At 39.3% G+C, this 13,299-nt stretch overlaps 1 protein-coding gene across 1 annotated transcript in view; it reads left to right on the forward strand.

The window, feature by feature from the left end:
- The first annotated feature begins 11,709 nt into the window (after positions 1–11,709).
- LOC147633418 (uncharacterized) overlaps positions 11,710–13,299 on the forward strand; it is a 28,792-nt gene continuing 27,202 nt past the window's right edge. The window contains exons 1-3 of the mRNA XM_086806485.1: positions 11,710–12,191; positions 12,799–12,910; positions 13,012–13,132. Coding sequence (XP_086662611.1) covers positions 12,118–12,191; positions 12,799–12,910; positions 13,012–13,132 — 307 coding nt within the window. The 5' untranslated portion in view covers positions 11,710–12,117. The remainder of the gene's footprint in view (positions 12,192–12,798; positions 12,911–13,011; positions 13,133–13,299) is intronic.

Below are 13,299 nucleotides of genomic sequence, written 5' to 3' on the forward strand. Positions count from 1 at the left end.
GATCACCAAATTTGATGGAATTGCAGATCCCATTCACTATATATAGAGAAGTTCGATTAAATTTGTGGGGGTATGGGAAGTATTTACAATCCCACCAAGGTTCATTCATTTTGACTTTACCTCAAAGGCAAAGAGTAGGCCAATGGTTTAGATTTTAAACCCACTCAAAAGACTAGCTATGAGGACTTAAGACACATATTTGCATGAAGCGAAGCTCCATCACACAAATCTCAAACCTCAAGAAAGAGGAGGAAGAAACAATGTGAGATTACATTACTAGAACTAAGTATCTCCACATCCACATGAGATGTAGCTCCCTCCCCCTAAGAGACTAGACGATTTATTCCTCATTGTTCAATTTTTAGGATGATCGATCTGTGAAAGAGGCTTTCTGACTATCTCTATAGGTCTAGACACTACATCGAGACTACATCTTTGATGAGTGTTTCTATGAGGAAGTAAACCTAGGAGACAATTTACAAGGCAAGGGCATAGAAGTTGTCCACACCAAACCAAGAGATATGGGGGGGATACTAATGGTGCCCTACCACAGCGTCAACTTGTAAGGTCCCTCCTAAGCCATGTATGTGTCTCTTTTAATATAGATTTCAAGGAAAGAGAGTGCACTTAGCGAAGAGTGAGACAATAAGGTTAGAAACATTAGGAAAGTGAAAGAGTAAAAATATTAGCTCCAAAAATCCTAAAAGAAATAAGAAGATAAGAATAGTTCTATTAAGAGATAAGTATCTCCAAAAATAGAAATTCGATGATCTAAAATTCGGCCTCTTATTCTTTTCCTTTATACTGCCACACCCGATGATCTAGAATTCGGCCTTCCAACCTCTACATGCTGGGCAAAACCCTACGGGACCATACACCTCATCGTCGGCCGCTGGGGCGAGGACTCAAGCTAACCTATCGCCCCCCTCAGGCTTCGTCGCTCGATCCTCCCGCCCCTCAGAGGGATGTACGCGCTAGGGTGGGCTTATTCACCACACTAGCCGGGGCCCTCAGAACCAGACAGCATCACAATCACTCACTTCAATCGACAAACCTCATTCTCCCAATGGTATGAGGGATACCATGGGCCAACTCTAGGCCTTACTAACGTCTCCGCCGTCCGGCTACACAAGCACAAGAACAAGGCAGCGTCAAGGCGGCATGGAGAAGTTGTACCTGTACCTTAATTTAACCAAGATAACAATCTATTTACTCAACTAAACCATAGGGCTAGAATCCACGTTACCTTCTTAATAAGAAAACAACCCTTTCACAAAGATTTTAGCATTTCAACTTGAGATTGCAGATAAGACATTCTTTATTAAGACATATGATATTGTTTAAAAGAATAAAAACTTCAACTAGTAAATCAATCAAATAGATTAACAATTAATAGAGAAGCCGGGGCCATACCTCAACCCCTAAGAATGATATATAATTGAAAAACAAAATATATATATACCTTATATAAATATATATATACCTTATAGAAATTTATAGTAGGGTGGATTTTGGCACCATGATAGATGTTCCCCATAGCTAAGGTAACCATTTTACTCTTGCCAGTCCCACCATTCACTCCTCTCAATAGGCACAAGCTACAATGCCTACCTATGAAGATTGCCCCCACAGTTGTCATATCTTGTGCTACCACCTCAATCAATTTCTCCAAGGACCACACTAGTACAATAGTGCTTGATGACTTTACCCATACAAATAGACACTCAGGAATAAGAGAGCTGAGTCTTACAAACAACATGACCTATACAAACTGCCCCACAGAGGGCAAAGAAGTAAATATTGTTAGCCCATGTAAAGAACCCAAGGCAATGTTTATTACCAAAAGACCTCATCCTTGAACAAGAAGAAGAATTTATCATATGTTTAAAAATATTGTGTGGGACTAGGAGATAAATCATGATAAAAAAATAGATAAAATAGAGTGCAACAAGAAAAACCTAAAGATGAACACTTGGGTTCAAAATGCGAGTTTAACATAGTACTAGAAAGCATATTCTAAAGGAAAGGAACCAACATTAAAATTAGAATTTAAACAAAAGGCATATCCCCACGAGATCAAACAGATGAAAAATGGGTTGAAACATAGAAGAGAACTTGCGTAAGTGTAATCTTTGCACTTCGGCTATGCTATGAACTGTGTGAAGAAGGCTTGGTAAAAAAGAACCTCCAAATAATGTGAGAAAACACAAGTTTATGGTTTTTGTAGGATGAAGATGTTGGTTTGGATGCCAAAACACAGAAAGACATAGAGGCTAGCAAGATTTTAGCAAAGTGCAATTAGGGTTTTAATGCTCATGTTGAGAAAAAATAGATACGTGGGGTTTAGATATTACTCCTTAGCTCACACCATGAGTTCAAAGTTTGAACCCAAATGATGTGAAAATCTAAATGGCATCAAAAGGCTTAGACAACAATGGACACTAGTAGTATTTAATAATTATGATGGACAGTTTAAACTTGGAGATGTGATCTAATTGTGTAAAAGGTTTGACACAATCAATGTCAAAGGTGACAATGTGAAGGGGAATTTGAACTTGATGATGTGAAACTTGGGGTTGGTGTTCAACCTAACATGAAGAAACCTTAGCAGTGGGAAAGATTTGACACCGGCAGTGTCAAACTCTGATAATGTGGCATGGTTAAAGAGAAGCTAGAGAACTTATGAAAGCTTGGATTAGGGGAACAAAAGCTTTGAGAGAATAATATAGACCAAGCTTTTTGAGGAAGCTAAGGTGCATGACATCACAGCATGAAGTAATGAAAAATCTACCAAGGATGGTATAGTCAACGTAGATAACTCTACCAGTCTTGACTCACTCATAGTTACCAAGAGGAGGAAGAGAAGAACATCAAAAGGGAGGTTGGGCTCTCTTTGGGAAGTATCACTATTCTTGCTCACTACCTAGACTTATAAGCCTTCTGGCTTAATATCATCTACTGTGGTAGTAAATTGCATAACCCTTGAATCGTTTACACTCTTACTCATAGCGCACTACTACTTTGAAAACACTGCATAACCCTTGAGTCGTCTACACTCTTTCTCACACCACACTATTCATAGTTAAAACATAGACAACATATTGATTCCTTATGAGCTTCTACAATACACATACTATCTTTCTCCCATCTCAAAGAGGAGATATAAACCACACAATATGTTATTACTATCTCTAGGGGTGGAGTCCTTCTCCTTATAATACACACATTGTGCCCTATATCGGTTACAACCTCCCGGTAACACCTCCTTACCAGAGGCCACCTCGATATCCACACCTATAATGAAAGAAAGATCTTCCAATCTAAAGTCCATTGGGAAAGGGTTGCTATTAGACTACCTTGCACTACATAACCATTGAGTCGGCCAAACTCTCTCTCACGCCACACTACATTTAAGAACTCATAATTTAAACACAAAGAGAACATGCAAGCCAAACAACATATTCATTCCTCATGAGCTTCTAAAATACTATAGAAATTATCTTTCTCCTAGCTCAAAGAGGAGATGTAAAACATGCTATTCCCATCTCTAGGTATAGAGTACTCATTGCAATACACACACTATGCACTATATAGGTTACAACCTCTTGGTAACACCTCCCTTCTGGAGGCTACCTCAATATCCACACATATTAAGATATCTATCGAAAGATATTCCAATCTGGAGTACATTGGGAAAGGGGAGATTACAAAAGATATCCCTTCACCTTGGGAAATGGAGGGGAAGATAGTGCTCAAGAAAGATCTCCCTCGAGGTTGTATATTTGTGAGATAGCACTCAAGGGAGATCTTTGCTCACCTTGGGAAAGGGAGGGAGATGCCATGGGTAGTGTAGCCCAAGGTGGCCATGCATGTCATGGGTGTAGATGGTCGTTGGTGGACTTGGAGGTCAAAGAGCTTGAAGAGCACCAGTGGTGATGATGGTGGTCGATGAGGTCGAAAGAGCTTGGAAAGCACCAGTAAAATAGTGGGGCAGCTAATGAGGTCAGAGAGCTTAGAGAACATCAGTCATGATGGTGGTATGTGAGGTTGGAGAGCATTGGCAATGAAAGATAGCTAATGGTGAGATAGAGAGCTCGATGTGAGGATGGCAAAGACAAGGACGGAGTGTGGACTTGTCTAGACATCTATAGATTGCCCACCACCACTACTCCATTCACCATCCCGATGAATGCTAAGATAAGAAGGGATACATACTCCTCCTATGATTTTATCCCCTGAGTAAAGCATCCAATGAACTTGTAGCTGAGACAAATCCTCTAGCACTACCTCTATGCAAAGCATCCCAGTGAAATAATTGAGGCATAAAAAGAATGTAAGTCCTATAGTACTACCTCTCCTCCTGAGCAAAGCATCCGATGAGATAATTGAGGCATACTAAGAAAAAACAATACCATGTGCAAATAGAAGGAACTAAGACCAATGGTACACAATCACATAAAGAAATTACAATGGTAAGAATAAATTAGAAAAGTGGCCTCAACCACCAATACATGTCATGAATACTGCAAGAACTCATGAGAAATATGTCCTCACCCCCGGGCCTGTAGCACTCATGGTGGAGGAGGAGGTGAGAGGAGGATCAATGGAACGATGCCTCTCGCGCGACAAGGCGTGAAACTTAGAAAGATTATTTTTTGGCTACATTGAAGCCTGCTACTATTGGCGAGGAGCTGCTAGCTCCTACTTTTAAGCTAATGATGAATAGTGGTGGCCAACTCATTTTTGTGCTAGCTAGGAGCTACTATCTGCATCTTTTAAGCTGATGATGAATGGTGGCCAACTCATTCTTGTGCTGTCTATGCAACTCAAGAGTCACTGGGGGATTGCAAGGCTCTGGCGCAGGAGAGCTCCTCTATCTCGACCTTTATGTAGCATAATCGGTAGATCCTCTCCTCTTTGGGTCTCCTTATAAGTTTTCCGGCTTTGAAGATGGACTTTAGCTCTTCTTGTCTCCCATCAAAGGTGGTGTGATGAAAACCATGTCTAGCCACTCACAATACACATGGCATGGGACATGTGAACACTCAAGGAGCCTCGACTACTGGTACATGTGAACTCTTAATTGTAATATGCCTCACAATCTACATGGCATGGGACATGTGAACACTCAAGTAAGGATGGATTAATTCATTCTCGTGAGTGTGAGGAAGCGATTTTTGTAGAAGTGCATCTTTTATGGGAGCTATGAAGGTGTGATCCATGTGCAGTGGTGGGTATAGAGACTAAGAAGATCTAATCGGATAATTTGGTTGGTGTACATGAGAGAGTTGGAGAAAAGGGGGGTCCAAGCTATACTAAAAGGGTCAGAGGTGGTCCATGCAGAGCCTATATCATGAGAAGAGAGAGAGAGAGAGAGAGATAAGGAGGTGGGCTGGTGGGGAAAAGAAAGAGAGAGAGAGAGAGAGAGATAGAGAGAGGGAGAGGTAGGGGGGGTGGGTAGGTGCACAGAGAGAGAGAGAGAGAGAGAGAGAGAGAGAGAGAGAGAGAGAGAGAGAGAGGGAGAGGGAGAGGGAGAGAGAAGGGTTGGGGGTGGGTTGTGACGCGATGGCGGCATGGGCGACGAGCTGCGAAGTCTCTTCCAATACTTCTAGTTGCATATGTCGGGTTGCATCAAAGGCTACTCCAAATCTTGGGTCTTTCAACATTCCTACTCTAGTTGCGTATGTTGAGTTGCATCAAAGGCTACTCCAAAGCTTGGGTCTTTCAACCTTCCCACTCGCAAATCCTTCATTAAATTTAAAGGGTAACATGGCCTCTAGGTTGAAAGCAATTTGAAAGGAGGTGTGTTACATTGTGGCTTGTGGTAGGCCCAAAGTTCCCCAAATAAGCCTTGGTCCCACTGGTGGGAGTGCACCTTGGCCACTTGGAGCAACAACTTACACAGTAGTTTGTAAGAAGTGGCTTTGTAAGCACGGGGAGGTGTGTTACATTGTGGCTTTGTAAGAAGTGTCGTAGGCCCAAAGTGCCCCAAATAAGGCTTGGTCCCACTGGTGGGAGTGCTCCTTGGCCACTCACACAGTAGTTCGTAAGCAATGGCTTTGTAAGCACTAGGATGTGTGTTACATTATGGCTTTGTAAGCAGTATGGTAGGCCCAAAGTGCCCTTATAAGGCTTGGCCCACTGGTGGGAGTGCTCCTTGGCCACTCGAAGCAACAACTTACATAATAGATTGTTAGTTCCTTCCACGTGCCCATTGGCTCGGGGTAGTATGTACAAGATAAACAATGGAAGATCTAGTAATGAGCTAACAGGGTGTCAAGACAAAGTGCTTACCCCTATCACTGAATGAGAAACTCGATGGGGCATCCAAATCATGTGAATATGTAATTTTGCTATTATGAGAGCAGTGTTATCCCTTATAGCCCCTGCTTCTGCTGCCCACTTTTGTACTCGCACTGCTTAGATGTGACTTAAGTGTGATGGGGCCTACAAAATATATGCCCCAACACTTAAAGGGCTCCCATAGAGGTGAAGAGTGTAGGGGGAGGTAATTTTGATTGATTGGATTAGGCCAGGTCCTTTGACACACATCGCATTCCTTCACATGCTGCTTGCAATTTGAAAAGAAAGAGGGGCATCATAGGCCTGATTGCATAATCTTTTAAGCTATGATGTGCCCGGGTGAGTGTCTACCACCTAGTTTTTAGTGGACATCTTCCATTATCAAGGGAACCTCATACAGGTCGGCCTCATTATTGCATGTTTACCCTTTAAAGCTTGCCTACTAATGGTTTGGTCTACTCTTTACCTCCTCTTATTTGTGGCATCTACGATGGATGGAACCTAGCAATACTAAGCAGCATGACAACATCAATGTACCAAGTAGGTGTAGCATCTGCTAAAAAATAACATATACCAAGTAGGTGTAGCATCTACTAAGCAGCATGATAATATCCTCATACCAAGTAGGTGTAGCATCTACTGTAAAACAACATGCTATTGAGGAGGTCATCACATGTGGCCTCTTCTAAGGATGTCTCTCCACTTGGAATCCTTGACAGCAGCTGATCTGCCAAGACATGTTCTTTGCTAAGTCTTATCATAAAGCATGTGAGGATAAGCTGGGATGGCATATGCCTCTTTCTATTATAAATGAATATTCTCCCATGCTTTGGAACTATTATAGAGTTATAGGAAGGGGAAACCACTCCCCAAATCTTTGTTAGGTCAAGTCAACAATGCGAGCAAACCTATTATTGGAGAACAAAGTTGTTTATGGCATGGAGTAGACTTGCCATAAACACTTTTGCCTTCGTAATCAAGCAGTCCACCATCTCCCTTAATTTCATTACCAAGGTGTTGAGCTTTTGAAAATCAAAAATCAAACCATCAAGCTACCTAGTTGGAACATTTACTAATACTATTGGTGGTGGATCACACTCTAATTGGGGAAGTGGTTGGTACCATTAGTTAGCTTTCTCCTTCAGTTGTGAGAAGAATAACACCAAATGAGCCTCAACTCTGTTCACTTTTTGGGATAAGCAAAGATACTTATAAAACTTCTAATATGGTCCTTTTCATCTTTTATAGTTGTGCCCACCTAATAATGTAAGTTCACATTCACCTTACAAATTCACCTTACAAAGCATGTGGGACAAGGGATTTGCTTATTATTGTGGCATAGACATGGGGACCATAGGAGGAAGACGGCAAGGATATAAAAAGAATGAGGAATAAGGGTTGTAGGGGCCTTGCACCTCCCCTATGCCTATAATAACTTGTTCTTAGCTCGTTCTTGGGGGGATTTGGAGAGTTGCCTTTGGACAATCTAGTTTTTTGTGGCATGAAAAAGAAGAGAAAAAAATAATGTGACGCTTAAAATTTCTTACCAACAATGAGTGTTTGATTGTGACCACCAAATTCTAAAATAACTATAAATTGGCAAGACATTTCTAAAAACTACAAGGGCTAAGGGGTACCAAAAATAATGGAGCACTTCCAAATTTTTTTACCAACAATGAGTGTTTAGTTGTAATCATAAAATAATAGTAACAATAAATTGGGAAAAGGGCCAAGGGGTATGTGCACATTCCCTAAAGTAATGAAACATTTACAATTTGATACCAATGATGAGTGTCTCATTGTGATCATAAAACTCTATGGTAACTATATGTCAAGAAATTCCTTAAAAAATACAAGGGTTGAGGGGTATGTGCATTGTGTATGCGCACACACTCACTCAAATACACAAAGGGTGGCAAGGCATTTAAGTACGAGGAAGGACAACACCTTCCATAATGGGATCATCAAGGGAACTGTAGCCACCCCCCACATCCTTCACTAATGCTCTCTTCCTTATTCACTCAAGGTTTTTTTGCACTACTCTATTATGATGTTACTAATTGCACTTGGTCTCACATTTTCTCTCATTGTCACTCTCACACACATAAAAGCTCTCATGGGAAAAATAGATGCATGGAAGCAAAATTTCAAGACAATAAGTAGACACAAGAATATGCCAACCACTACATTACACTTTAAAGTTGTTAGTAATTGACATTCAAAGGCCTTCTTGCTCCCCTTTTTCCATGGGAGCTTGACATGGGAGGATCTATTTAATAGAAAGATAGAAATTAACATAAACAAAAATACATGCACAACAATGAATCCCATTGCTCAAATATTCAACATAAACTAGAATAAAGAGATAAAATAAATAAAATAACACAACACACAAGAATGGGTACAATCTTTCCCCCCAATGTGTGTGGTGTTCTCCCACGCATTGGTGTTTATATATTATTGAAGCCAAGCCACTTTAGGCCAAGACCATACATTTATTTTTACAAGGGAGTGGTTTGCATGTGTTTCACTTTTTCATGCATAAATACAAGGCTTGCATGCTTTATCTTTCTTACAAGTTTAAGCACAATGTTTGCTTTTTTTATTAACAAAAGGAAAGATAACTACAACTTATTTTAGGCTTGAAATTTAGCCTTTGAATATACAAATGGTATCATTAAAATATGAGAGTCTACAATAGATAAAGGAAAGATAACTACATCTTATTTTAGGCTTGAAATTTAGCCTTTGAATGTACAAAGGGTATTATTAAAATATGAGAGCCTTGAACTTTATTTCATGTACATGTATTATTTAAATATGAGAGCCTTGAACTTTATTTCATGTATACCTTCAATCACATTTCTCTTCACCTATCTCACAAACTCAAATGTTAGTTTACCAATTAATTGATAAATACAATCAATCCTAACAAATGCATTAATTAATAAATACAATAAATCCTCAAATGTTAGTTTGCCAATTAATTAATAAACACAATAAGTCCTAATAAATGCATTAATATGCATAAACTACGTACTAGTTAAATAATTACTAATGATGTAAGTACCCATGATACTATCTTTTTATATCTAGAAATTTATCAAATCCCAAAGCTTATATTGCTATAATCACTAAAAGTATTTAATATTTAAATATAAAATCACCCATAACATTAATTTGATTTAGCGTGGTACAAAGATAAATTAGGTGTCCCCAAGATATCCAAGAGTGTAATCATGTAGCATCTTTCTTGTTTGAGTTAAACATTATCCTTAGTTGTTGCAAGTTTTCTTTTAAGAGTCAAGAATCTAAGGATAGGCACGGAAAAATCACTCAAGCATCTTCTTTTGTATGATTTTTGAAAGTCCACAAATACTTAACACAAGTATTGCCATTGCGGGTTGACGTAATTTGCTGATCAATGATGGTTTCAAGTTCAAGAACTTTATCTTTTTCAATGGAATAAAACATGTTCACATTTCCAATTTGCTCGCTTCACGTCTCTCTCTTGTGCTTTTGTGATCGAATTACATTCCTGACAAAGAATATGAGCAAAGTGTATAGTAAATTGGTCAACTGCTTTGGTTTGATGGGAAAGTCTTGTAATTGGAATTGGCAAGTTTTTACAAGTAGCTTTTGTTCCATAATGTTAACTCTATATGGAGATTTATAAGTAGGAAAGTTTCTAAGCATTATCTCAATTCTATGGTCCTTTGGTTTGGTTTTCATAAGCCCTGGTGGAGGTAGTTCTTCCATAAAACAATCGAAGAATTTTGAGAGGAATGAATATTGAGATGGAATAGTTAGTGTGTCAAGAGTAGCTATCAACTGATTGACTAACACCAAAAGAGTTTATCTTTCTTCCTCAAAGCCCTCTTTTGCTTTAATGACTCAATAAGGACTCGATTCTCCTTTGGATTGACACTTAAGGTAATTTTCTTTGTAGTTGGTGTGTGAGGAGTAGAAGTCAATTGATTGACACTTAAAGGCATATTTATTTGGAGTAGTTCTCCTTTGCATTGACACTTAAGGCAAATTTATTTGGAGTAGTTGGTGTGTCAAGAGATGATTGACTAACACTAAAAGAGTCCTCTCTTTCTTCCTAAAGCCTCTTTGCTTGAGTGACTACACAAAGGACTCGATTCCCCTTTAGATTGACACTTAAGGTAAATTTCTTTACCTTTCACTTGCTAGATGGTGTTTGAGTCATAGTCTCAATCTTTAGGTTATTCTGATGCCTCCATGGCATCCCCAATTTGATGTCTGTGCCTTGAAGTCGAGCTACTAGAAAGTCTCAATCTTTGGGTTATATTGATGCCTCCATGGCATCCCCAAAATGATGTCTACCACTTGAAGTGGTGTGTCTGGAGGAGCTGTTACAATTGATTGTTGTGACAACTAATTGACTAACACCAAAATAGTATTCTCTTTCTTCCTCAAAGCCCTCTTTGCTTGAGTCACTCGACAAAGGACTTGGTTATCCTTTAGATTAACATAGATTGACACTAAGGCAAATTTCTTTACCTTTCACTGGCCATATTGTGTCTGAGTCCTAATCACAATCTTTCCCCAAAATGGTGTCTAGACCTTGAAGTGGAGCTACCACAAAGTCTTAATCTATGGGTTATACTAATGCCTCCATGACATCCCCAAAATAATGTCTACCCCTGAAGTGGAGCTACTAGAAAGTGTCATTCTTCTAACGATTTTATTTTCAAACCTAGGACTTTCACCTCTTGTGTGCAATTTTATTTGGTACTAGTGAATGCACCTTTTACTTTTATAACTAAGAAGTGTAGAACGTAAATTTAAAACCCTTAGTGCCTATGCTAAAATGAAGTCGTGTGTGCTCACATCGTTATGCAATATTATTAATTATTTTATGAAATAAAGTTATCCATGCTCCCATCTTCGCGCATTATTATTAATTCTAGTTGTTCCTTTTATCTTCAATAAAGCATGATACTTTTGCTTACCTCAAGAATAGTTGGGATTGGAGTCACCCACTTGTTTGAAGGTTTCATCATCTTCCTCATCTTCATCAATCATATATGTTTAGGCCATGGAATTTGTCTGTATCTAAGGACATTCATGTGTTATGTGTCCCTCTTTGTGGTAATGGTAGCATTGTGGATTACACATTTCTTTAGCTTTCTGTTGGAAGTTTTATGACAATTTTATTTCTCACATCTTTTTCTTTAGTCATCCTAGTCTTATCAAAATTCTTTATTTAATAAGGTGGTTTAGAAGACTTCGAAAAAGATGTGTCAAGCACTCATGCTTCTTCGAATACTAGTTTTTCTTCCAGAGTTTAAAGCTAAAGAAATTTCCAGCTAAGAGAGTAAGGACGAAACATGTTCACATCCGCTCTAATAGGAGGCTTGAGTAAGGACGGAACATGCATCACATCTGCTCTAAATAGTAGCAATAAACTTTCTCTGTTGCTCTCTTGTAAGCTTGAGTCTGGCAATAAACTTTCACTTTTGCTCTCTTTCACTGACTGTAAACTTGAAGTAACAATTGCCAAAACTTGTCTCAATAAACAGACATGTTCTCAGTATTGTATACCTTGTTCCATTGTTGCCATTGTTGCCTTGGTTTGACCTTGAAATGAGAAGGCAATAAATTTTTTTCGACTAACTTTTGGAATTCTTGGCTTACGAATGTCTTATAAAGCGATGGCGAGAGAGAGAGAGAGACAGGGAGAGGGGGGAAGCGAGGGGGTTTGGCGTCCAAGGGTTGACCTGCCTTTAAAAGTGAATATTACATATTCATGCCCTATATTCTCCTGCACAGCCTCAAGCATTCGCAATGGAGGCTTCCATGGACGACGACTGGAGGGCAACCGTCACCCAAGAAACCCGCCTCAAGATTGTGAACAGGATGTATGCCATTGCGTTTCTGCTTTTATAGCTTTCTTTGATCTGTTGATCCCATCGCCTGTTTGTTTTCTGCTGCCTGTCTAATCAGGGTGTAATGATGGTAATTTGTATCTTAATTGCTTGTCTTGGCAAAATATCATGGATTACGTTGCTGGGTTTCAATCCCTCTTTCGTTGAGTTAATTTTCTCACTTAAAGCTAGAAATGGATGAAGAGGTTGAACTGTGTGTGTGTGTGTGTGTGTGTGTGTTTGTGTTTGAGAGAGAGAGAGAGAGAGAGAGAGAGAGAGAGAGAGAGAGAGCTGCTGTTTTGGTCAAATACATGGGTAAAAATGCCTTTTTGCATATGGATTAAGAGTAACCGAGACTGATTTGAGGGGTCTGTTTTGATCAAACACATGGGTTCAACATGCCTTTTTTTTTTGCATATGGATTAAGTGAAAATAACTTAGTGAGGGTGTTAGGAGGGTATCACACCAAACAAAGAAAACAAACAAAAATCTCACGTCTGCATTCGGATCTTACATATCAGGGTGATTGAATTTATATCTGTGAATTGGCGTAGCTAAAATGTAACTATAAAAGTTGTGTTTGATTGGTTACATTGAGCAGAATGGATACATTGCAAAGGCATATGCCCCTTTTGGGTCAAGACAACATGGATGAGCTTTTCAAAATTGCTGCTCGTTTCGAGGAGGAAACATTTAACGCCACCCCCGATCAGGTACGGCATATGAACTCCCCCATTTCTATCCACGAATTGCCACATTAGCAGAAAGACTCATCGAAAAGGAATTTTAATTCTTTAAACACACTTTACTACAGCATGACTATCTGAGAAAAATCTATTTGAAGAGGCTGACATGGACACAAAATGGATCAAATGGTGCTTTGCCGACGAGTTTGAATGTAACAGCTCAAAGTTCCAGCCAGCCTTTGGATTCTTGTAATTAAACAAAAAAACCTTTGAATATGGTCGCTCTTGTCTCCTAGGATTTCCTCCATTTCAGTGAAAGCATCTACCATTAATTTTAAGTGCAAGTGTGTGCATGCGTGCTACCTAGCTAGGGAGAGAGAGAAAGAAAGAAAGAAAATAATATTAACGTCTACAAA

The sequence above is a fragment of the Cibotium barometz genome, chromosome 12 (genome assembly GCF_041138505.1).
Source record: "Cibotium barometz isolate CiBa-2024 chromosome 12, ASM4113850v1, whole genome shotgun sequence".
In the NCBI taxonomy this organism is placed as follows: domain Eukaryota; kingdom Viridiplantae; phylum Streptophyta; class Polypodiopsida; order Cyatheales; family Cibotiaceae; genus Cibotium; species Cibotium barometz.